We start from the raw sequence: 26,301 nt of genomic DNA, 5'->3' as shown, positions 1-26,301 counted from the left end.
CCCAGGGGAATCTGGGCTGAGGAGGATTGAGCAAAATCTATCAGGCAGCTGTAGGGTTAGCTCTCAGTTCATCAGGCCAGTTAGGTCTGACAGTTTTAAGAGATCAGTTTACGCAACAGCAGCGTGTAACACATGAGCTACATTTATTTACATATGGTGCTTTTAAGATGCAGAAAAACCACTGAGGGACCAACACAGGAGTGAAGCTGAGTAAGGCAAAATCAGTCCAACTTCCTTTTCCACCTGCCCTTTTCTTAACAGGGATGTTCTATCAGTTTAGACTTGTAGTTATGTGTTGGTAACTCTCTCTTTCCCCCCATCTCATCACATGTGAACATTGTCCTGCAACTTGGCACAACCTAAATGCAAAATGCCTCAAAGATGTAATGCACTGGAAGAGGAATCTAAGAGCGAGGCTGGAGATGGCTGCTAGCAAGAGCAGACAACAGCCCTCCGGTTTGGTCCCTGGTGTTCCAGGATGTTCATTTATGCCAGCTCAAACACAGTCATCGCGTGATGTACTTGCACATCAGCCTACCTCCCCATCTATAATCTAAAGCATTTTATATATCGGGCTGGAGTACAGCAGTCTCATTTCCTCCTTCCCTGCATGACTCGTGGGATGTGGTTCTTTGCTATTTTCTCTGAACCTTTCCTATGATTGCTTCGTAATGGCTGCATTAGAGCCAGCAGCTATTACTCCATGCACAACTGCATCCTAAAAGATGCATACGTCGTATGAGGAAAGATTGACTCCTGCTGCTCTACAGCCTGGCTAACCAAATCCAGCATTTCCTACGTTAATGAAAAAAATGGGTATATAAATACACAGAGCACTGGTACAGGATCCACGCAGAGATACAAAATGAGGCAATTATTGTAGGGTCTTCTTAAAGAAGTTTAGAGAACTGCCTATTCACAGTTTCCTGATAGCACCTGAAAACCTGGCAGCCTCATCCAAGGTCTGATCCAGACCCAGAGGAGCAGGCAGGGTCACCACCTCTGCCTTTGTCCATGCTCGGGCCAGCAGCACCGAAAGGAAGCGGTGATGGAACAGCCACAGGGAAGGAGATGCAGTTCCTCTTACAGGCACGGCAGGATTGACGGCACAGCATTGCCAAGAGTTTATGCTACACAGGAAGGCAATTTTTCATGTTGATGAAGTGAATTCAGCACTTAAAAGAGGTGTAAAGAAGGGATAGCACACACACAAGAAAAGAGTATTTTTTTGCTGAATCAGGTTCAAACACTACAGTGGGATTTTCAGCCTAGAAATGAATAATAGCATCTATTACATGCTTCTGCATCTTTACTATACCATAGGGTATATATTTTTTTTCTGGTTTTCAGTAGAATTAAAAATGCCAAAGCTAGGAGAAAAAGTTAAGCTACTTCTACAGTATTGTAAATCTGACTAAAAGTGTCTGCGTTGGTATTTGTCATTTGATGAGACCTTATTTTCACATTCAAGAAAATGACAGTAAGAACAAATATCCTGATGCAGAATTGGCAGCAGGTACAGGAAGGAAAGTCCTGACCTGCAGGTGCTGTGAGCACCTTATCAGGACCTGGCAAGAACATCAGCTGAAAAACCACAGCCTCTGCTCCCCATGCCAGTCACTTCTGCGTTTCCTATTAAAACCAGGTCTTCTCCCTTGGAGCATTTCTTGACGCAAAACTCTTTTTACCAATAGAAATAGTACTTCTATAAAGAAACAAGCTCAAGAACTGCAGTTGCGAAGGACTATCAGGTGTTGAAATTCAGCATCTGTATGCAGGAATCAATATAGCCCTCATAACACAGTCTGCAAAATCCCAAAGTGCCAGGAGCAGCATTATTTATGACTAGCCTTTCACTGCTGCTGCTGATGCCCAGACACTGCGGTACCCGGCTTTCTTCCCCAGCCAAATCGCACTCAGCCTTTTTTCCTCCCCCACCATTAACCGTGCTACCTTTCACCTTGGAAACCAGCACCTCTGACTGCAGTTCTGCTTCAGGGGAGTTGCATGTGTGGTCTTTTTATTGTTCCACAAATACTTCATTTTAGTTTTGGCTGAAAAGCCCTTTGACGTATTTGGCCCAACAGAGCAATTAGGGATCCACTCACCTCTAATTTAAACCTCCTTACACAGGGAGTGTGACCGCAGATAACTCCACCACCGAGCTCCCCACTCCCTCCTGCCCACGCTGGGGCTGCCCGCAGCTCGCTGCCTGATACTGGGCCGGGGGAACAGGAGGGTTATCCAGTTTCATCACCTTCCCACTCAGCAGATAATAAGCTTCAGTCAGGGATTTTGCAAATCCCACTGGCTTTTCACAAGAAAACACCTGGCAAGGCAGGGAGTGTTCATAGCTACAAGAGTCCACTACATTCAAGTGCCTTCAATGTTTTATACAGGTTGTCTTCTCTCTCCCCTTTTCTCACACATGTCCCAGGCATTAATGACTGCTACATCCCAGAGGTGTAGGGAATGAATGAATTTGATGGGTGGATGAGGTGCTGAGGGGCATGTTTGAGTAATTGACAGGAACGGTTGGTCTCGATGATCCAGTGGGTCTTTTCCAACCTAGTGATTCTGTGAATGAGTCATTTAAATTCTTCTCAATGGCTGAAAAGTTGATTTGAGCTTTGGATACCAATTACATCATGCTTTTGGAAGTTTCATTACCTCCAAGCTCTTGTGTTTGCTCTGACCCACCAACGTGAAAAAAAAAAATTTGTCTCCATTTTTTGGTTTTCCACCTGAGAAAGGAGAGGAGTCTCTCCAGGTTTTGGAATCAGCCTGCAGGGATCAGAGAAACCCTTCAGGTTTTCTCTGGTAGCAACTACATTTCCCCCTAAGGAGGGTGCAAGGAAGCCCCACCTTGGCTATCTGTTGGCCAACTCTTCCCTCTTGGAGCACAGGGGAATACCCACATCTGCCCTCCAGGCAGCTATTTCCAGCAGAGCTGTTATCTGAAAAAAAAATGGAGTTGAATAACTTCTGCACACTGATTCTCCTTTCCAGGCAGTGGGACAGAAGTTCTTTGCTAAATCGCAAGGGACACCACTACACCAATGCAATATCTTTAAGACCACATTTCCTTAGGCCCATGAACTTGTGCATGCAAGCCTTGCCACAGCCAGATCCTCCGTGCACAGAGGGATCACCACGGAGCACCAAGACAGCCCTCCTCAAAGGCAGGGTGGGTGTCTGGCACATACACAGGCAGCAAGTCACCACACCTCCCAGCTGCCTTAATTTCCAGAAGTAACAAGAGGCTTCTCAGTGCCCAGTCGCATTCTCTGGAGCTTAATCGTTAATTTTCAGTTGATTAAAACAGCCAGGCACAGAAGCACACGCACAATATTGAACATGAACAAAAGCCTCCTCATAGCTTTTAACTACCAGGCAGCAGAAACCACATCTTTGATGAGTGAAACAATCCCACCGCTCCTCCAGTCCCCACCCACACAGCGCCCGGGGGAGGCTGATGCCTTTGCTGGCTGCCAGGCCAGTGGGGCAAACAAAAGCCACAGGCTCAGATCTGGCCCTCCACTAGAGCACTTGGAAGCTCAAGTACCCCCATCCCACCAGTGGCAGTGTTGAAGCCTCTGGGGAGCTCACAGAACCATTTTGCCCCAGAGGAGGTACCAGCTGATCTTGGGGATAGAGGGGAGGCAGCGGGGCTGCTCCCGAGTAGACAGGCTGAGCCATGAAGCACTGAGGCAAACAAGTTCAGCTTCCAAAAGCAGTGCTGGAAGAAAAGATGAGCAGTCATGAAGCCATAGGAAGCTGGCAGAAGCAATTTGCACTGGCTGCACTTCCCCAGCAGCTCTCCAAGGACTGGGCTGGCTCAGGGCATCCCAGCCCCACAGTTACATCCGAGCATCCCAACAGCAAGTGGAATGCTACTCTCATCATCACAAACTTCGAGGTGGTAAACCCACATTGGCAGAGAAGCAGCCCCAAGGCAAATCCTTCCCAGGACAGCTCGGGGTGCTGGAGCCAGGGCTGGCTCCAGCACCCCGAGCTGTCCTGGGAAGGACTTGCTTGGAACTCTATCACAGTGTCACTGGTGGTCCTAGCCCTGCCCCAGTGTGACAAGGCGCTCCAGCAGCCGCAAGGAGCACGGCCACATCCCCAACCACCTCCCTGTGTTCTTCTCCCCTGCCTACTCCCCACGGTTTAGGGGCAGCCCCACACCAGTGTGGTGCTCACCTCAGCAGCTAAGGGTACTCCTGACCCACGCTTGCTTTCATGATTAGACCTGGAAGAGCATCCCAGGGGTTACAGCCTCCCTGCTTGAGGAGGGACGGTAGCTCTTAGCAGTTTGATCACCAGCGAGGTTCTTCGCTGCAATACACTCAGACTTACCCAACTTGACAGAAGCAGCTGGAGCTGGGGCCTGTTTGCAGTGTCACAAACGGTGTGTCTGCTCCTGGCTTGGAAGCTCAAAGCGCGATTGTGTCCTCTAAGCAGTTCAGACTACCCATCAACAACCAGAGCCACGGAGAGTCCTGTCCACAGCTCAGCAGGGATTGCTGCAGGCACGCCGCATCCACACTGGTGATGTCTTTTTCCAGTCCTTGCTATGGACTCGGTAGAGCAGGTGTCCAGTGGTGATCACAGCCTTCTGCAGCCAGAAATGCCAGGCTGGGAGAAAATCAGAACGATGGGACACTCCAAGAATTTAGCGATGAAGCCAGAGATTGTCATTGCCCAGAAGACAAGAAAAATAGAAGCAGCCTTCAGATCTGGTTGTTGAGAGAAGACTTTTCACAGCGATGGTGGCAGTCAGTCACCAGACATCAAAAGATTTCACTGACATCACTTAGTTAATGCAAGAGTGCAAGAAAAGACTCTTGTGTATTTGCTTTCCAGAAGAATACCTGCTGAATTTACTTCACCGAGGGACAGAAAACTCGGCTGCCAGGGTTCTCAGTCACATGGACTGGGTAGCGTTCCCTTGCCTGGGCACTTGCTGACTTGCCACGTTGACATTTCCTCCCACCTAAGCCCTACGTGTTTGTTATCTCACACCGGTGCGTGCAGTCACGGTGCCGACTTCTCGCTTGGCGAGGCTGCAAGCTCCCTGCCAGCTCTGCTGGAGCTGTGGCACAGATGTAACGCTGGCAGCAGTGGGGAAGAACAATCCTTAGTTAGGGACACACACGAGTTGCAGAAATTAAAGAACTTAAACTCAATCTTTCTTTAATTTAGCCAGCACAGGTGACAGATGCAGGTATTGACACCAGTACATACTTCCCTGTCTTGGTCTGGAAGTGTGGTACCATCCATGGCACATTACTGACTTCCAGTATCATGGATTTAGTTTTATATTACTATTTTTTTTTTAAGTTTCACCTCTACAGGCGGTTCCACTCTGTTATTCTCACTCCCAATGACTACTGCAAGATCCTAGTCCTCTTTTTTTTTGCCAGGTAACAACTGAAAGCCTCAAGAAGCGACCAAACATCACTCCCTTCTGCCCTGCATTCACAGCCTCAGCCACATCACTGGCAATTAGTTACCACGCTGCAAGCAGTGGCCACGTCCTTCCCACAGCTGCTCTTTGTGGCTTGGGTGGCTGCTGGTAGGTGAATTTTGACCAGCCATTTAATGGTTGATCCTACAGTAGGCATCTAAAACTTCTCCCATTATTTCTTCCTGATCTTTAGTTCAAAGAGTAGATAAAAGACAGCACAAAAATACAAATGTTCTCTGTTTCATCCCATTACACTGCCTCCATAAAAAAACAAACAAACCAACCAAGCAACCAGTAGCTGAAGAGTGTTTTCTGGTAGAAAAGCCAAAACATTTACTGCCTATACATTTAGCATCCTCTGAATTGGTAAGAGCAGGGTGCTTTCATCTTGCACCACTTGAGGCATTAAATTCTGCCCTAAGGAACTGCATGCAGTTCACATTCTCCACCAGCTAAACACAGTAACTTGCTCCTCTAAGCCTGCTTCCAGAAAAGCACAAATACCACCTTGACTCTGACCAGTTCTTCTCATGAAGCTGCAGGTTTGTACAGATAAACTCTTACCAGGGTACCGAATATACTTGTCCTGCACACACTGGGCTCGTGTTGTCAGTACCTTGTACATCATGGAGGTGGCAATGTGCTAGAAGTACTTTTCTCCTAAGAGTTGGGCTCTTCATTGAAAGTTAATGTAGTGGCTAAAGGGAAAAAAAATACTACACCTTGTTCAGAAAAGGCTTGGCATCACTGATTCTGGAAATTCTATCAATTTTCATTGATGCAATGATCCATTTTCCTTCTAAATTTTGCTTATCTTTTCTCCTTGAATTACTTCTGGTGGAAGTGAGTGCCATTGATTTAATAAAAAAATGTTTCTATCAGATTTGAATTTGTCACCTCCACTTTAAAGACAAATGTAAAAACTGGGCCAATAAAATTACAAGACAAAAATAGAAGTTCTCCATCTGCTTTCTCTGCGGTGGTCATAACTGTAGCTATTTTAACCTCTCATTCTCTTCAATCCCTTTATAATATTTCTGCTGTGTCATTATTTTCGTTACCATTTTTCAAAGCCTAAGGAACTCGCCACACAAAGCATTTCCCATATTGCCCAGAAATCAGTCCCCACCTGATCCAGGTGATTTTGAAAGAGCTATATGGGCACTTTCCTTTTTCCAGCCCTGCAGTCCTTTACATTCAATGCTGAACTTTGTTTGCCACTGTGATCCATTCCCAGAGCTTCATAAGCTACCAATAAATTTTTCTTATTTTTGTGGGCTTGACTTCAATAACCTTTGCTGTTTCCCATTTCACTGGCTATTCCTTTACCAGATTAATAAAAAACCCCAAACTTATAAATCTTTTTTAATAAAGCAAAAAAGTCAATCATAACTACTCAAGAACCCAGAGCATAAAGCAGGTTTTGTAATTTTACACTCTAATAAAATAAATCGGCATAAGCAAATTAGCTATTACATTGTAAACCTCTTCAGAAGTATGCACACGTGGCAGAGGAGGACAAGCATGCTACTGCCTTAAGAGGATTTCTATCAACTTCTTATCATGAACCATACATTACTGTCAGTCTCTTGAATAAAAACAAAGGCCTTTTATTGTGCTTTGAAAATACGCTTGATACAAGTTACAGCCAAGATGGATCTACTTCAGAAGAAATAAAGGGCGTAGGGACTTTAAGAATCTTAACAGACCTTGGCTTTTCCTCTGATTCAAGCAAAGTCTAATCGGTTTTAACGGTACAACTCCTGTTATTGGTCGAAGTGCCAGTTTAGACAGGACATAGAACCCCAAATCTGCTTAAGCTTACTCTTTTAGTGAGCATAAAGTTAGTCAGAATTTTAGATGGAAGTATATCCATCTTCCCATTGCTTCTTGAAGTAAGATTTGTACAATGACTCTTATCAGAGCACACGTAGCAGCACAGAATCCAGTTTCCCCAAAGAGCAGCAGCAGAACCTCCTGACTTTGCGCACACAGCCCAGAAACAGCCAAACAACCACCTGCCTTCTCACCTATAACAGAGGAAGGAAGGTTTTCCGGAGTGCCATCTATGTCTCTTCTAAATTAAATCACTGTTCCTCTCCTGTTGTAAATGCAGTGTACTGAGGGAAGGTATCCAGAGACTGCAGAGACAGCACTGGATTAATACCAATGCAGCACCCTGGCAAAGATGGCAACATTATAGTGGCCACACTTTCTTCCTCCACTATTGACCTAATCATATTTTTGCTATCATTTAAGACAATAGAAGTTACAGAATACTGTCCTTGCTACCAGACATCATTCCTCATACATGTGAAAATTAATTTGTGATCAATAACACACACAATGGTACAGGAGAAAGATGTGGTCCCTCCATGATATTTCAGAATATGAAGGGCTCCAATTCATCCTCTCTTCCTATTTCTTCACGACATCTATTAACTCCTCCATAGTGAAAATGTAATTTCTATCTAACAGAGAAAATCAAATGTCAAACCCTTCAGCATATTATCAGGCTGTCCAGCAGCCTGACCCTGCACGGCTTGGCTTTAATCTTTACGGGCTACAAGTATCCTCTTGACTCCAATCAACATAGAAGAGAAGTGTATGCATGAACTGTGGCAAAGCTGAGGGATATGGGGTTAAGAGCTACAGCTTTTGTTTTGGCAAATGCACAACCCACAATATAAAGCATCCAAGGAAAAAAGCACAAATTCTCCCCTAGTTTTTCACCAGCCTCACACCACAACAGAAACGCTCTGCAGTGGGCAGAACTCTGGACAATTTGCTGGAGAATTAAGGCAACAGTTCTACTCGCTTTCTGCAGGAGTTATTTTGGCAAGCTCACACTTTAACTGCTAAAGAGCATTTAAGGATTCGCTTGAACATGCACATATACGCATCTTATTAATCGCAACAAAAGAAATCTCCACATACTCTGGTGTTCAAGCTCGCCAAATATTTTAACTGGAAGCTACTGGATTTTCATGTATTTATACTGTATGAAGTACCTAGATACTTGTTCAAACCAAGAATACATTTCAAACACTTATTTTTTCAAAATCAATGCATCTGAAAGACTCGCTTAACTAACTCAAAACATGTCCTGCCTCAGACTGTTTCTTTTTCTGTTGTCAGAGCTGTTTTCTATCTAAGTCTGTGTTACTTGAGTGGTCAGCATTTCAGAGAAGATAAGTTTCATTCTATAGTTAAAGATGATCACACGTTCCTAGTAGCTTTCTCAAGCTGATCTTTATCAATTTTTAAAAGAAATATATATAAGAAAGTTTGTTGCTAAATAAGTAACTAGAGAGACACAACACTGCAGAGTACAAGGAAATCCCCGTCCAGAGATTAATTTAGGCAATGAGCACATAGTAACATCCAAGTTTCCGACACCCTAGGAGGGATGTGCATGCTCTTGACTCTAAGTAAGTGAAGACTGCAAAAGCTTACAGTATGAGCACACGGCCTCTGTGAGGCACAGCAGTGTATCACGGCTCTACATTTGCAAGTGCAATTGTCCGTGCTTGTATTCTTCTGCAATAGAAAAAAAAAACCTCTAGGCCCTTCTTTTGACATGAAAGGAAAACAAAACTGAAGTGATAAATCCCATTTGCAGTTTTCAGCAAGTTTTACAGCCCCTCCCTTTTTAAAAAATAAATAAAACTAAGTCCTTACTTGGTTTCCAGATTAACAAGTACTATTAGAAGTAGTTACAGACTCAATTACAACCCTTAAAACACCAAAATGCACTACAATATTATTTTATTTAGTTTACAGAAGAGTCTATCAGTACAGGTTGCAGAAAGAAAATGTTTAGTGCTATTTACAATTTGTTTTAAAACTCTGCTCTATACAAATTTAATTCTGATCAGTATGAACAATATTTTTGTAAATCTACTGCATATAAAGCATTTCATCAAAGCAGTAACATTGAATAAAATAACCTGAATACATTTGAATGATGCCAATCATTCGAAAAAACAATTACACAGAACATCTGTAAGAGTTGTGGACACCTAAGTACAGAACACAATGTCAACCTGTGACTCGTTTTTTTAAAGGCTAAAGCTATTTATATGGAATATTGTTCTATTATACTACACGCCAATCTATATTTAACTTCTATAGTTATGTATTTTATAAGATTTTTATTAAATATATTCTACACATATTTGTAATTTCACCCAGGAAGAATTCCTCCCCAGTGAAAAAATATAAAATCTTTTATATTTTTTTATTTTTATTTATTTTTATTTTTTACAGGTTTAGATGAAACTAGCTCATGCTTTAGTGCTGTGCAAATTTCTTTAGCATATCAACATTTAAATTATTGATATGAAATAAAAGAATGGCATCCTTTTTTATTATGTCTGCCTTCAAAAATCAGCTTCTGATTTTAATACAATTGCAAGCACTAATATCAAATGCAGATTACGTAAAGAAAGAAAACTAGTACTATGGAAGAGGTTTTTCTTTCTGCTTTTTGAATTTTAATAATTCTTTTGAAGTCTCTAATGAGTAAGCATGACACTGGACACTAAGGTACAGATGAGAAAATGACTGAAAAACACCAATTGCCAATATTCAAATACATAAAATTGATTAGTAAATGATGGTTTCTAACATTTATGCACAATAATAAAAGCCTATGAACTACAGGAAATTACCCCTCCCATATTAAGGCTAGGAAATGCACTCTCTGCACTTGTTTGTGCTGTCTGAATAAGCACTCAACTAATGTACGAGATCAGAGTGCAGTAACAAAAAAATCAGTTTCATCAGCCCTCTACAGAGTGCTTTTAAATTACAGGCACATAGTTTTTGTTTGTTGCAGTGAAAATATATATAGTTAGACTTGGTTTAGTTAGTATTCTGTGCCAGTTTGGCCACCAAGGTTGACTTAGGTAGAATTGACTTAACAGTTTTTCCTTTGATTTGGCCATAAGTGAGATTTGTTTTAATTAAGGATATACTGCTTTCCAGTGTTGCATTATACATTGTAGGTTATTACTAGGTGTCTCAAATATTGTTAGAGATTGTTGATGAGAAATACACTGTCAACCATATTTAGTGCAAATTGCATCCAGAAAGCTTGACTTGATTAGATCCGGTTAATGGAGATTTTTGTAGTAGTAAAATGATTCCTGCTATGGAAAAGAACACGTTAACTTTTCTGGAGATTGAATTCTTTCAAGAGCTGACGTACTGTAAGATTATTCAACAAACAAAGAGCAGGAATTTTAAAAAAAAGAAAAACAATGAAAGTGTTCATAGATCTTCCTCTTTTTTTTTCTTTTTAAAAAAAAAGACCAATGAGACAGTGTTCATGTAGTATCTCAGTTCCATGGATTTACAGACAGGCTCTTCCTACAGGTGTTTGAAGCAAGGTAGGGCCTCTTCTATTCCAGCAGCATGAAAGACAAAGACTATATTACATCACACTTAGCAGGTAAAGCTAACAGGGTTTACAGGATTACACAGCAATTGCTTTCTCTAGTTTTTTCACGGTTCCTTTGACCTGTGGAGCAAGAAGAAAGTTTTGCTTATATGCCATTTATAAAGCAATCTGGTTGTTTTATGTGCAAGCATGCTTGACACAAGTATGTTTTTTTTTATTCTTAATAAAAAATATTTTTACTACTATTATACACATGTATACATATCTGAAAAATAAATCAGGAGTACTTTTTAACCATACAAACTACAGCTTTTACAGTTTGAGTAAATTTCTGCATTCTAAAAAAAATGCTAAAGCAGAAAGTTGATTTCTTAGTTTTCAACAAGCAGTGTGTACTAAAGCTTTCCATTACTTGTTTCACAAAAGGCCACTTGGACTTAACTTTCTCTACTATGAAATATTCAAAAAGCCTGTAAGAGATCTGCCCACTTTGCCATGTACTTGAGTAAGAAATCCCTCTAGCGCATAGCATACCTTGAGAGTTTGGCTCTGGCAATGTCTCTCTAGCCACCAAATGCATCACTGTTGTTTTGCCAAAGGGAAGTTTTAACGCTGCAAAAGGAGAAAGGGAGATTAATTAATACATTACCACAGTCACCTTTCTTCAAAACACCCAAGTGAAACTAACTATCATTGGATAAGCGTCTGTTCAAAAGCTCATAATGTTAAATTCAAACTGCTTACTAAATAGATTCATAAAGGCATTTCTACAGATCAAGGTCTTGTAACCTGATGATAATAACTTAAAAAACTGTGTTCTCAGAGACATGATACTCCTGTTGAGAAACTTAGCCTTCCTCTTTTACTTAAAGCAGAAGGGAGCATTCATGCCAAGACTGGGGTGCTAAGCGCTCTTTACTGATAAAGATGCAAGTAAGTGGCTAATTCAGCCACTAAACTGTTACTCCTGGGGCAACAAACAATGACTACTGCAAAACACATTTTCCTACAACATACTTTGATCCACAATACAGATTATCCAAAATACAAAATGTCTGCATTTTGCCTTTAATATTAATCGGTAGCACCAGCCTCATGTGAAAAATACACAATTTAAAACACGTTAAATCAGATTGTGAGAATCACCCTTTATAAGCTTGAATAACACAAAATTGGAACTTTTCCCAACTTGTTCTGCTTCTTTCCAATTCTAAAATGATCATTTTCACATTCTAATTTAATTATAGTAACATAGCTTTGTATTTATGGGTTTAGCACTGTAGTATATTTATAGAATCATAGATTCATGGAATCATTAAGGTTGGGAAAGACCTCTAAGATTATCAAGTCCATCCATCACAGCCCACCACCACCATGCCTACTAAACCATGTCCTCAAGTGCCACATGTTTTTCTGAACACCTTCAGGGATGGAGACTCCACCACTTCCCCGAGCAGCCTGCTCCAGTGCTTCACCACTCTTTCAGCAAAGAAAATTTTCCTAATATTGTATCTAAAACTCCCCTGGCACAACCTGAGTCCATTTCCTCTTGTCCTATCGCTAGTTACTTTGGAGGAGTTATCAGAACTCTACTGTTATCAAAACAAAAGGATTCTCTGTTACTCATTATATTTAATAGATTCTCATTGCCAGATTAAATATCCTGAACTTTGAGTTTTTCTAATTATTTGGAGAGGCAGGTATTTTTACAAGTTCTTTAAATAACATTAGTTTTGTTTTGTTTTTCCAACTCCTAACATTAAGCACCTTTCTTGATTATTTTTGAGGAATGTACGTTTTGTCCTCCCTCCCTTATAGAGGAAAAAAAGTTAGTGATAAATGTAAAAAGAATTTAACCCTAAGCACACAAATCATTGTCTTCAGTAGACTTTGCCCTCTCAACTTAAATTTACATCTTCTGTTTTCACATACAGTGCACCAAGGCATTTTAAGTGACTAAATAAATTATAGATGTTCAATAAAACTGAAGGTAACTGAAGAGAAATTCTAATCACTACAGCATAGATTCAAAATTCAATAATAAAAAAATAAATAAACTTAATATTTGGGTAGTATGGGTATTCAGTACAAGTCTAGTTATAACATTGCTATTAGTCAATGTTCATTGGCTTTGTATTTGTTTGAAAAAAAGTTGTGATTAAAACACAGGTATAAGCATACGGAGGAACACACATATCCACAAGCTTCTTGGAAGCAGCTGTACTTTAGGAAAAGCCATCTCTCTAGAAAGGCGGATCTGAAAGTTGCTTAATGCACTTGAGGCAATGGCTGTGCCTACAACCAGGAGCTATTGATAGCTTGAAGTCTGGCAACTATGAAGTATTTGGGGTACTTGATTCTGTGACACAACTGACAACTCTGCAAAGAGCATATTAACAGTCTGTTAAACTCAATGAAAAGGATTGTCCTCATGACAAACTCTTAAGAAGTTGTTATGGAAAGATCAAAATACTACAAATTAATCACATTAGGGACATCTTTCACAATATGAAAACACTTGAGGAGACTTGATTAGTGAGCTATGGAGATCGTATTATTCACAGTAATCAAGTAAAAGCATGCTAATATTTCAGTTAAATAATTTCAGCTAGTAGTTTGCATAATTCACACAAGTCCATATTAGCAATTTCCAGCTGCTTGATCAGAGCACCATGACAGAATCTGAGCACCCTAACCTATGTTCAGCAATCATTTCTTGTTCATCTTCATTCTCTCACCCCTTTATCTCACTTTAACTAAACTTTTATTTAGCTCCTTTCCCCTTTGTTTAATTCCACTTTTATTCCAAATTTTCTATTGTCAGAATTCACTAGGTAGGCTTCCCTTCCTCCTCCCCAGTAAATGAGGAAATAAAATGTTGCTGATCACCATTCTCTGACAAGAAACAGAGAATTGTCAATTATGTTTTACATACCTAATTAATATTATTTCAAATGCAAATTGCAGATCAAATATTTAGCTGATAGATGAAATTTCCTGTTTGAAGCCAGACACTGCCTCACTAGTGAACTCCCCAGCCCTTCACACAGGCAGAACACAACAAACCAGCATGGCTCAAGCACCACATGCAAGAGTGGAATGGCAAGCTTTGCGGAGTGTTCTGTTTTTCGTTACCAGTGTCACTCACTCTACTGTTCTTGTAGTGAACACTCCATTCAGAGAGTCAGGCAAAAGAGGTGGTTTCTTTAAACTACCTTTTTCTACTCAAAAGCCAGTTTTTCCTTTCAATTTGTCATTTTTTGGTGCTATTTAGTTTAAAGGAATCTCAAAATCATAATATAACCTCACATGTCAATGTAGTGTAAGTAGAACATCACAATGTCATTTTGAAATGTGAACAAAAATGGATTCCTGTTAAAAAAGAAAACACCAAACTGTTTCCTTGGAAACTTTTGTTTCACTAGTTGACAAAGTGACTTTCAGTACACAGTAGGTCCAAATTCCAGTCAATATTTCCTAATCACCTAAAGCAAACAGAAGACTAGGTGCTATAACTCAGTTATAGAGAGCTGACAGAAAAGCTGAATGGAACTGTATTATAACAGTATAAGAAACTAAGTATTTGTATTTCACAAGAAATTCCTACCCTTCCCCACCCAGCCCTGCCTTTAAAAGATAACTAGTTCACTTAGGGTTACGTCTAATGAACACCACAAACTGAAGTGACAGGCTTTTCAGGCTGCTTCATGAATTGGCATTCTCCTTCCAGCTGCATAATCTTACTCCAGATAACTTAATTAGTACCGCAGCAAACCAACGTTTTGGGGATTCTTTTTCTTAAAACAATACAGCAACAAAAAGATCTTTGAAAAACACTAATATACATGTAAGATCCTTAGGGTAATATCATGATGATATTAAATTGCAATGCATGAATGATTAAGAATGAACTAAAATGCCCTAAACCCAATTGCTCAAAATCCAGAGACCTGAGTTAATGAAAGATTCAACAGCATGCAGCTATTAGTTTTCAGCTTAACTCATTAAACAAAATATTAAAACCATTAAACATATTCAAAGTTGTTTCAGATTTAGACAAATATTACTAAAGGAAACAAGAACTAGTGGTCAAGAGCAACACCTAGAGATGAATGGCAAAGAAATCCCATTTAGTTCTCCTTGCCTGGAAAACATAGGGTAAGACCAGCATCTCTAAGTGCTGGAACCAAGCCTTAACTTTTGTCTTTCAACCCCACTCCCATTGCTACTAGCTGTACCCATCGGCACCTGGTGAAGATACAAATTAGAGAGTGAATAAAAATTTCAGAGTTCTCCCAGCTGTATTGACAATGATCTTGTTTATATATATAGCAGCATTAAAAATTTATTTATATGGAGAGTAAATCTATTCTAAAAGAACATCACTAGCCAACGTCTGTAATGGTAGAAAGTGAATCAACAGATATATCATCCCAGTCACTTCTTCATGGGAAGATCACCATAAGCAGTCCAGAAATATCCTTTTCAGGTTCATCTTAACTTCAAAAGGATTTCACTGGTGATTTTGTGTTATAGTCTCCTCTCTGTATGGCACTCAAGTACCAAATGTGTGAACAATCTGAACACGTACGGAGAGCAGGAGTATTAATTTCTTTTTAAACTGGCACAGAGAGAGACTTTCATTTTGTTTAGTCATCCACATAGTTGATATTCACACTGGTAACTTTTATCTACAAAAGGAAAGATTATTATTACAAATTTGTGTCACAGCTCTGTCAAATATACCCATCAAAATACTTAATCGTGGGAAAAAAAACTTGCCACAAGGGGGCAGAGCTGAATTGCAGTTCCTTAGCACATGAAGTGAAGCCATTTACTTTTGTTTTCACATAACTATGCAATTGTATCCCTGGGAGAGCACTGGACAGCAAGAATGCTTGCCCTCATTCTCATTCATAGGGTGTCTTCCGTCATTGCACTAAGATTTAAACTATTGTTCAACCAATTATCATAAAGCTTATAAAACATTTTAAAATACTTCAGACATCTATGAAGTAGCTTACTCTACAAGTGCAGTTTAAGAGAGGTGGAACAAAATATTCTAAAGAAAGACAACAAATAAAAGCAAGATTACTGTTTCTCTATGCACAAGAGACTTGACTTAGCAGGTGGTACCTCCCGAAGTGTAGCAACTGGTGGTAACAAGATGGAAAAATACACAGTAAGATACAATGTCACCCTATGTAGAGTTAAAATAGGATATAGCAAGCCACACAGCCTTGAAGAGAATAGTATTTACTGCACTGTAAATAAATATCCCTTTTTCCTGGCTGTAACATGCCTAATGAAAATTATTTTCATACCTCCTAAGGTCACATTGCCGTGAAGAAACCTTCCTTGATAAATAAGCCGCAAGATATTTGGACTGCTGACTTGCTCTTCTTCCCAGTCTGAAAAGAAGGGGAGAATTTTCAGTCATTGTAATAAAAATGACTTTTTTATTTCTCTCACCTTTACCCAGGAAGAAAACTAAGAAAAGGACTCTTTTGCAGGAAACACTAAATAGAAAACACAGGCTGGAGATACAGAAAGATAATTCAAGGTCAGCACACCTGAAATCTATTCTTAAATTTATTACTTAACATTGGGCATTTTATACCTGCAACTATGAATACTACTAACTTACTTCACAGACTGCATGAGCTATTTAGCATATATATAAGTCCTACACAAAATATTTCATAAACGCAAGTGGCTTCCTAAGGCTTAACATCTGCTTGGCTAAGATTTCTGCTATTTTTTCCCATTCAGAAGACTCTTAAGCCGTCCTCCTCCTCTTCAGCTGACTGTCTAACCGGAGCTGTTCTCCAGCAATGCAAAGCAGCCACACACAGAGTGAAAATGCATATGATGGGTCATTTGGAATAAGATTCTCAGACCACAGCACTGGTGGCTCCGCAGGCTGCTCCACGGCATTTTATGACGGCCAGATCAAACCAGTTTAATGTCCAGAGGGGGCAGTGACCTAAGCATCCCGGAGTCACTGTGGAGAGCCTGAACAGAAGGCTCTCACAGAGGAGACACCGAGTGATACATTTTAAGGAACACCTCAAAAGACAATCCGTGCATGTTTTCATGTGGCAAACAGTGATTCGGGAAATGCAAGCTCGCATTTTCCTATAATACACTTCCTATAAAGTTTAAGCCACAATACATAATTTATAAGCTTAAATGATCTTTTCCTACTCTTTTACTGTTCCCTGTCACAATGCAAACAACAAATAAATATGCACTTTGCTTTCAGAACAAATACTGTAAAACCTTGAAATGTTGAATTTATATGGGCTCTGTGGGAACACAGTGTCTTCTGTTTCTTAACTGACCAGATAGCTGGCAACAGCTGTTCACAAATGTTCTCTCTTTCTGCTTTTGTAGTGTTTATATCCCAAAATGAATATTCAGCAAGGGATCTCACAAGCAACAGAAACCAACCTGCTCACTGGGAACATACAATTAACATATAGGCAGTGGCAAGCAGCACCACAAAAGGAGAAGAACTGAAAAGAGGAGAAGGAGAAGCAATTAAAACAAAAGCCACAGCTGCGGAGAGTGGACAGAGAGGAGAGGCATCTGGTATGAAAAAAGCAAGCAGGCAGAGAGGCAGGCGGCAGGAGCCATGGCAGCCCCAGCGCTGCACAGACTGCAGTGGAGGCAGGGCTGGTACCAACAGCAGAGGCTGTGAAATCCTTGGGTGCTGCCATGTGCCTGGTTTAAAAGATTATATCAAATTAGGAAACCAATGCTATTTGAATTTCAAGTATTTCTACTCTAGGTCTTATTTATTTGTTATGCTATTAAAACATATGTCCTTGCTGCTGTGCTGTGAAGTGGGCTACACTAAGGATCTGAATTACCACACTGCTAAGGGCAAGTGATTTTTCTGAGGATACTAATCTTTTTTTCATTTTTCCTCTCCATACAGTTTGAACTCTGCTCTACTATGGCTATAAAGAGAAGTTCAGCCAGTTTATAGTGCCATAATGACGTAAAGCAGCAAACAAAGGAACACAGACTATTTTGGCACAGGTATTTGCTCATTGTTAAGCTTCCAATTTACCCATCCTTTTAATTTTTGCTTCTTGGCTGGCAGTCTGAAACATTTCTTTCTGACATGATTTCAGATTTTAATTCCCACTGACTACTAAATGAGCCACAGAGAAAATATTTACCTACTATTTTTTTTTTCTCCTAAAAAAGTTCAGCAGATACTTACTGAATGAGAAAAAACTGAATATTATTTAGATGAAATGGGGGCTGAAGAGAACAGGTAGCTTAACTAGATGATATAGATTAATATAAATTTGGCATTTTCCACTACAAGGTACGAGTAGTAGTTATCAACTGATTTGTCAAAAGAAGGGAGAAGTTTGCCTTAATGCTGCCAGTATGCGATTGAGGATATTTTGTGACTTTTTTTCCCCACGAGACCATGACAAGTCAAAATGGTGGTAAAACCAATCATTTCGTATCATCTCTATTTCAAGGAAACTTCAGTCCCCATCAAGATCTCTCAGTCTGACAACAGCTAGCTGGCTTATATTTGTGAAAACCTATACACTATTCTGAAGTAGATTTTTCCGCAGTCTTAAATGGACACTATTCTTCTTTGCACAGGCAATTAAATATTCCTAAAGATTTGGATCACTCCCTCAGGAGAGCAGGTTTTGAACAGAGGCTTCCATGTCTGGTTCTACTTTTCTTTTCTTTTCTTTAAAAAAGAGACTTCGAAGTCTGGGTTTCTCCTCAACTCTCAACTCAGAATCTAAAGCCTTCAAGCTCTCTACAAGACTAGGAACCTGAGACCACAAGTTCAGGAATAAACTTGAGTAAGAAAAAAAATCTGCCATTAGTAATTCAGATAGAAGTACACAAAGAACATATGGTCATGACAACTATGTTGTAGGCACACATTAAAATATGTACAGTAGCTGCACAGATGCTACATCAACCAGATTTCTTAGTGTAAAAATGTTTTACATCTATATCTTAACACTTCATAGGACTTAAAATCTGTAATGAAGGAGGAGGTTTCACTAAACACAGAATGCTGCACCCCAGCAAAACAAACAGCAAACAAATCCTCTGAAACTCTTTTCTTCCTGACCTCAAAGACCAGTTTAAGGCCTAAAATATGGATTATCAACACTAACTTTTCAGCATGAATTAACATCCGCCATACCTCTTTGACAAAGGCACCACAAAACCAGATATTGCAATGTTTTAGGTTGCATAAAGAGTAGTCTTTTTTAACATCAAAACAATAACCCAAATGAAGTCCTGTACCCAAAGAAGCATTTTCTTTCATCCTATGTAATGCTATGTCTGTGTTTTGGCTATTTCCCATGAAGTCATAGTCAGGGAGAACAGAAGCACTTTGTTTTTGTGGAACTATTCACATACGTGAACACACATCCTAAGTTTTCAATTCCATTTTCCAAAGATAGTCTTCCTGCATTGCACCAACTATATTCATAGAAACAACTTCAGCTTCCCTCGGTCTTTTAATGTCTTTTAAAATGTTCTTTAATATTTGATTTTTTCCTGGAAAAATATCATTATTACAGATCCTTTCCAAGATAAGGCAGTAAGGAAAATTATGTCAGACTCAATTTCACTACTGTGCTCCTGTGACATGCCACGTTTTAGATTAGCTGTCCTCACATAAGAGGTCTTTAATCTCCAACATCTCCTCACACTTACTAGATCTTCTAACAAGACCGATCAAGAAAAGTGTCTAAAGATCAGGGGAAAGAAATGCTGCAGTTTGGGAAAGGAAATTTTTGAAATAAAGTTGGAAATAGTCCTGACGTCTGTAACTCTGTCCAACCAAAGAAAGAGGGGAAAAAGAAGGCAAGAAGACGATTGTATTTTTATTTCAATCTATGCCCAGATAAACAATAATCATACTTAATTTGAATGTTGAGAACAGAATTTGAATGTTGACAGAACTCATGTCAATGAGTTTATTGACATTTTAGTCTGAAAATGCAAGGACGTTTCTAGTTTGCCAATTAAAAAGCCAAAGCCCCACAGGTACTCACCCATCGGCCAGTTGTCATACACATGTTTTGCAATATCTGCAGCAGAGTCATTTGGTGAAAATAAGAACTCTTTTGTTTTCCCGCTTACCAAGATGAGGCGCAAATTTATCTGTTAATAAAAAAAATAAATATGAAGTATTAGGAAGGTACTCAGAGAAAACAAATTATTAACTTTTTTAAGTTATTAAAAGTTGCCATTGGTTTTAGAAGATTGCTGCCAAGTGGTCTGAGAAAACACTTTAAGATGGTGTTAAAAATAGGGTCTAAGATGTCAATAAAATCTTCCTAGAGTATGGGTAAACAAAGAAGATTAAATTCTAACAGCAGGCACTTTTGAAGATAAACATCAGAAGATTCTGATAGGTAGTGATTGAATCAGCTGTGCCATTAAAAAAAGCTTTCAGAGTATAAAAAACCTCCAGCCAAGACACAAGCTACGGCAACATATCTTCTTGAATGAAGGGGAAAAATTATAAACCTGAAAAATTAACCCAGAGAGCACTAAAAATATCAAAATCCACACTTGAGTAGCCTGTGAGCCTCAGTGAAAGCCCCAGTGTACTCTCTCCAGTATGGTATTTGTCAGCCCTGATCTCACTCACAGCATCTTGTAAAAAACACCAGCCAGTCAGAGAGCATCCTTCCTCAGTCCCAGCTGCCACAGAACTTGAATCCCTGTGCCAGTCTTCTGCACCCAAAACTGTGTTCCACCACCATCTTTTCTCACAAACAAAGTGATTGAGATCTGCATGCAATACAGTAATAACACCACATCATAGTTTTTCTATCACTGATTTTCTTTACCTAACTATTAGCATCTTCAGCTACAATTTTTCTCTTTTCTGTTTGCAAGTTATTTACTATAATTCCCATTCCATATAGCATTAAAATAACCTGTATAAAGAATTCACAATGACATTACTTACAATGCACTAGAGATTAAATTTGGCCTCATCAAGCAACTGCTACTAAAGGTCACAAAACGTGTTTGGGTGGTTAGCACCTACGGATGCCGGTGGCAAACAGGAGTCTAGCTGCTTTTATGTTTTGGCTTACAAGCCTAAATTGCATCAACTGTTAGTAAGGCGGCTTTAGCAAAGTAACTGCTTGGATATTTTTTTCCAAATCACTCTCAAACTGTGGCTCTCAAGTTAAGTTTCAACAAAGCTTCCCTTGTTGGAATTCAGTAAACTATTTCCTAGATCAAATACAAAAGGGAAAATTTACAGCAATACTCAATTTTTCAAGACTTCTTCAGGATAAAAAAAATCTCAGCATATCATAACCACAGCCCTGCCTCAGTTACCAACTCACCACTTACTTCAGCATCTCGCCAGACAGATTGTCTATTCCCTTTTGAATGCTTTGGCTTGGATTCATCTGACCTATCGTTAAGCACCTAACGGAGGTATCCAAATTACAATCTCTCTCATCCTGCACACTTCAAGGTCAATGAAGAAAATGACCCCTCTGAAAAGCAATTCAGTCTCTATTTCACTGTGTAGCAAGGATAAAAACAGTTGGCTTAAAAGGGCCAGGTTCCCCTCCTTGTCCCTCTGCCAAAACCCTCCAGAAAACATGAGTTGTGCCATTAGCCCAGGAAAGAAGCCCAGCAGTAGCTGCTTCTGAGAGCGCACCACAGCCATGTTGTTGCAAACAGGAAATCACAAAAAAATGTAAAGGAGAGAAGCTGCAGGAATACTGTTCAGTCAAGACAATTATTCATAAAATTCAGAACATGTCTGGATATAAACATGAAAGTTCCATTTTCTTTGATACTTTCAGAACAATTAAGGAATTATTTTCAAATCTCACCAAGATTCACAGCAGGAGAAGCACACCAAGTTCCACTATTCCTATTTATTCCAAAATCCTGACTACCGTAATGAATTATAATTTCAAAATGTTATGCATAAATTCAGCAATTGCCAGACTATGGCCGTTTGTTGTATTGCTTATATTGCTTCCAGTTCAAGTAGTTTCTCCCTTCTTAGCTGCCTCCAACTGTGTAGGCATGGACAACACTTACATACATGGTTTCTTTAGCTGGACTACCTAAGATAAGTTCTTCAAGCTTTCTCTACTGAGATGCCTATTTCCCCATTCATCCTAGGATGAATGTCTCTGCACATTTCAATTTGTTGTGTTTTCTCCTCAAAACAGATGACTATTTCTGAAGCATACTAAATGATGCCTCACCAGATGCTCACATAGTACCATTAATAATTTCCTCTGTCTAATGGAAACATCCGTGATTGTGTTTGAAGAGCGCATATACCTTCTTCACAACTGCACCAGGTGGTTTGCTCAGTTACTTGCACCCTTCCTTACTTTGACCCTTTCAGTTTTTCAGCCTTCAAGCTTATAAACAGCATTTTGGCTGTAAGGACCTAAAGCGCAAGCCTCCAATTCTCATCCCTGTCCTATTACTCCATCCTTCCCATGGAAAGGAAGCTAGATGGAAAAGAGTATCCTGCACCACAAAGGCGTTTCAGATCTCCTCCGTGTCTGGGCCCATGGCCTATGAAACCCTCAAAAAAATTCTGTGTAACACTTCCTTCTCTCTCCGTTAAAAAGCATTTTTCAAACTTAGTGTCATCAAATTCTAGCAGCAAGTTCCCTTTATGTTTACCTTTGCCATTAAATGAATGGGGAAACGTCAGGCTGATCTAACAGTTGATCCATAATGCTTCAAACAAGGAGCTCTCTCTGAGCCTGTTTACCCCTCCTCTCAGTCAGGTCCTTTATGCCCTTACACACACTCATGATTTCTCTATTAAATCCTAATTTCTTCTGTTGAACCAATAGCCTGCAACACAGCACGACATCCATTACTTCATACGTACTCAGATTAAACTATTAAAATGTCTGTGTAGAAAATAAGTTCTTTTCATCAAAAGTCAGTTTGCCACACTCTGGCTTTCAGAGGTGTTCTCTACTGCACTCCATTCCACTTTCTCTATAGCTCATTATCTTTAATTATCCTTTAAGCATTAACGCATCTCATTACAACACCAACACACTGCCAAAAATCTAGTACATTTAGGCTGCATCACAAACTGTTATTGTACTTGGAAATGGGCTGCCGGTTTAAAAAAACAAACAAACCAAGCAACCCCAAATACTCTGCTGTAGGCACCGGTAATGAGAAGCTTCTCCATCAAAAGCCCTCCTGCCCCATACTCCTTACTCAGGTGTCCCTGCATCCACTTCCTCCAACTGGCTCCTGAGACTCTTCCCCACTTCGCTTGCTCCCTCTGGCCAAGCAGTCCCCTAACTCTGATTTTATGGAGATCATCCAAGGATTTCTTTTTCTTCATTTGTGTGTAGATTATCTCTGGTGGGGATTACTTGTTTTGAAGATCATAACATTTTCCTAGGCAGCAGACATAACACCAAATCATCAGCTCCCTAGAACTGTCTGATTTGGACCCAACAAGATCACTAAAAAAAACCCGAGAAGATTAGTCCTGATCAGCACTTAAAATATGATTAGGCGTAGCATTACTATAGGACTGAAGTTATTCTTCAGCTAGCATAACATTAAGGAGACACATTTCATTCTTAGTACTGAGCTTTGAGATTACCAGGCACACTAAAGCGAATACAGAAAGAAGAAGAATATCATAGAGAAATAACCAAAACTAACTTGGCTTCCTGGAACATTTGATTAAGTCATACTTCTGCAGTTAAAATACAATGTAAAATTAATATAAGCAATGGCTGTGGAAGAGAATGTGAAAAATGTTAGTTCCTTTTTTCCCCCCCTCTCAACTCTTCAAGATGGATAACCTAATAGCACTTAATTTTTTTTTTTTGTTGCTGAAGAGCATTTCTTATAGTCTTACTATGAAATACAAAAGACACATCAAGATAAACTAATAATTTTACAGGATATACTATACTGCATGTGTAAAACGTAGGAGGAATATTTTCATTTGAAAAAAAGAATATCACCAAATATCAGCAGAAGCCCAAAATAAATACTTAAATCAGTCAAGCAGATGTTGCATCAAGTGCAAGGAAACAGCTGCTCTAATGAAAGGTTAAAGTATTTTCTTATTTATAGTACAGCATGCCACTGGCACATTTATGTTTATATATATATATATATATATATGGTGGTATGTATATCTATCTTTATATTTCTTAATCTTAGCTTGAAGGAATCCTAGTCTCCAGTTGCACACCACACTACCTCAAAGGGTTTGAAGCAAAGAATATCCAAACTTGCCTTTAAATTTAGACTCTAATCTCATTCCCCTCAAGAGCATTGGGAAATTTAATGTCTTGCAACTGCTGTACTACTTATTCTGTAAGCCTGAGAACCCTACTTCAACCAGACTAAAGGGGATCTGAAACAATGAAAGTTCATATCTAAAAGAAGAAATAAAAAGCATTTACTCAAAGGAAAGTGCAGGGAAAAAAACGTCAGTTAGGTAGAGAAGTATTGACACAAAAGCAGCAAATCTTACTTTTTCAAGTTACGAAAAGGATTCTTAGTGGTCTTGGCTACCCTGTATCTTATGTTAAGTTAGCAAGGAGGAGGTATCGGTGTCCCTTGTATGCTTAGAGCCCCTCCACCTATTCTTGTCAAAAGAGTCTTGGTCCCAAGATTTTGCTCAATTTCTGTGGCCCTGACAAGTTTGCTCCTCCAAAGGGGACAGAACAATGACCACACTGATTTTTTTTTTTTTCCCTTCAGGCTACCAAAGGGAATTCCAGCCTTCTTCTACAGCAAACTGATAAGCATCACATCCTCTCGCTTCTGCATGATAGCACCAACTGCAGCGTTACTGATGAAAGGAGTTAAGAGAAGCCACAATATCAGAAGTAGGATTAAATGCAATTTGTGGACTACATCCCCTCTGCACAGTTATATAACAGCACATTCTGTCTGTGATCTCGAGCATGCAAACCTCATCCTCACTCTCCCCCACATCACAGACAACACCGATCTGATCATTACAGCTCCAGTAACTGCTCCATCGGTTGCACTGCATATACAACGAAGAATTTCAGTGCAGATTATATACTGTAAACCAAAACAATACACATTATATACAGTAGTAACAACTGTGACCACAACTTCTGGAGCAGAAATTTGGGTCGCATATATGCAGATGTAGAATAAGCTGTGTTTTGTTTGTTAAAGGCATCTGCAACAGTTTGCTCCTTTTTTAAGGCATGACTATAAAACGTCTTAGTGCCACAGTGCTTCTAATTTCACAGTTAAAGTTAAATAACTGGGTAGTCTCTCAAACATCAAGAAATGAGAGATTTACAGCCTACACAATGTTTCTCAATGTTTAAGTGACTTCTCATCTATTCAGTTAAACAAGTTAGTTTGTTAGTTAGCAATTTTATGCTCCAGCAGCAGCTTAAGATTCTTCCCATCTTACAAATAAAATGCAGAGGTGGAAAAGTATCGTACCACCCCATGTTTAAACTTACTGCTGTTCTTCAGCAGCTAAGAATTAAAATACATGCACAAGACTTTTTTTTCCTTTTCTTAATAGATGTTAAATTGAATTAAAAACTAGGGACAAAGTAGAAGGGAAAACAATGAATAAGAGAATTCAGAAAAAGAGATTGCAGTTTTACTTCTCAAAATCCAATACATTTAGTTCCTTGTTCAAGTTCACAATCATAAGAAAGACGTTTGTCCTCTAAAGATGCATTAGTTTCTTAATGAGTCTAGGCCAAAGAGAAACTTCAAAGCATCACACAATGCAGCTTACTGACTGGATTCCACCAGAATCACATAAGGGGCTGAACCAAGCTTGAATAAGAATTTAAGTGAAACAGCAGCGTGACACAGGCCAAGGCAGCAGGGACCTGCAGGTTCTACGCTCCAGCTCACTCCCAAGGTAGATATATCCATCTCATGTAATCCCTTCCAGAAATGTAACCACCTGAATATAAATGAAGAACTTCAGTTTTCACACTCCTAGAAGGCTGCTCAAAAACCTGACTGTTCCATGGAGCAGAGCTTTCTTGTAATTCCCAGTTTATTCTTGGACAGGTTATATTCACTGATGCTAGACCTACTTTGTGCCTTATTTATAATAGGCTTCCCCTGCTCCTCTCCCACCCTTGAACTTTTGGTGGCTTTCTTTTACATCTACAGACAAGAATGCACTTTGCTAAAATAAACAAGCAAATGTTGTCCTCATTAATAGGCTGGTCCCTGCTGTGATCACTGTCTTCAAAGCTCTGAAGCACATCAGCAGAGGTTAAGGAAACTGGTCTTGGTTAGCCTGAAGGCCCGGTGAGCAGCTACTGGCAGCCTTCCCGTGCTTAAATTACCAAGACAACCACCTCTTTACTGATGTCCAAGATAGAAGAACAAAAGACAACAGCCA

The 26,301-nt window shown here is 39.6% G+C and overlaps 2 protein-coding genes across 2 annotated transcripts in view; one reads left to right on the top strand and one right to left on the bottom strand.

Annotated features, from left to right (window-relative positions):
- MTUS2 (microtubule associated scaffold protein 2) overlaps window positions 1-26,301 on the top strand; it is a 738,607-nt gene that overhangs the window by 404,411 nt on the left and 307,895 nt on the right. The gene's annotated exons all lie outside the window — the stretch shown is intronic.
- The window catches only part of UBL3 (ubiquitin like 3), a 55,727-nt gene continuing 38,647 nt past the window's right edge, over window positions 9,222-26,301 (bottom strand). Inside the window, exons 2-5 of the mRNA XM_069883125.1 lie at window positions 19,937-20,045; window positions 16,199-16,285; window positions 11,409-11,486; window positions 9,222-10,994 (exon numbers count right to left, since the gene is read on the bottom strand). Of these exons, the coding sequence (XP_069739226.1) occupies window positions 10,942-10,994; window positions 11,409-11,486; window positions 16,199-16,285; window positions 19,937-20,045 (327 nt within the window). The 3' untranslated portion in view covers window positions 9,222-10,941. The remainder of the gene's footprint in view (window positions 10,995-11,408; window positions 11,487-16,198; window positions 16,286-19,936; window positions 20,046-26,301) is intronic.

This window comes from Phaenicophaeus curvirostris, chromosome 1, assembly GCF_032191515.1.
Source record: "Phaenicophaeus curvirostris isolate KB17595 chromosome 1, BPBGC_Pcur_1.0, whole genome shotgun sequence".
NCBI classification, from domain to species: domain Eukaryota; kingdom Metazoa; phylum Chordata; class Aves; order Cuculiformes; family Cuculidae; genus Phaenicophaeus; species Phaenicophaeus curvirostris.
Note: the sequence above shows the minus strand (reverse complement) of the source record. Positions and strands in the feature narration are given on the sequence as shown.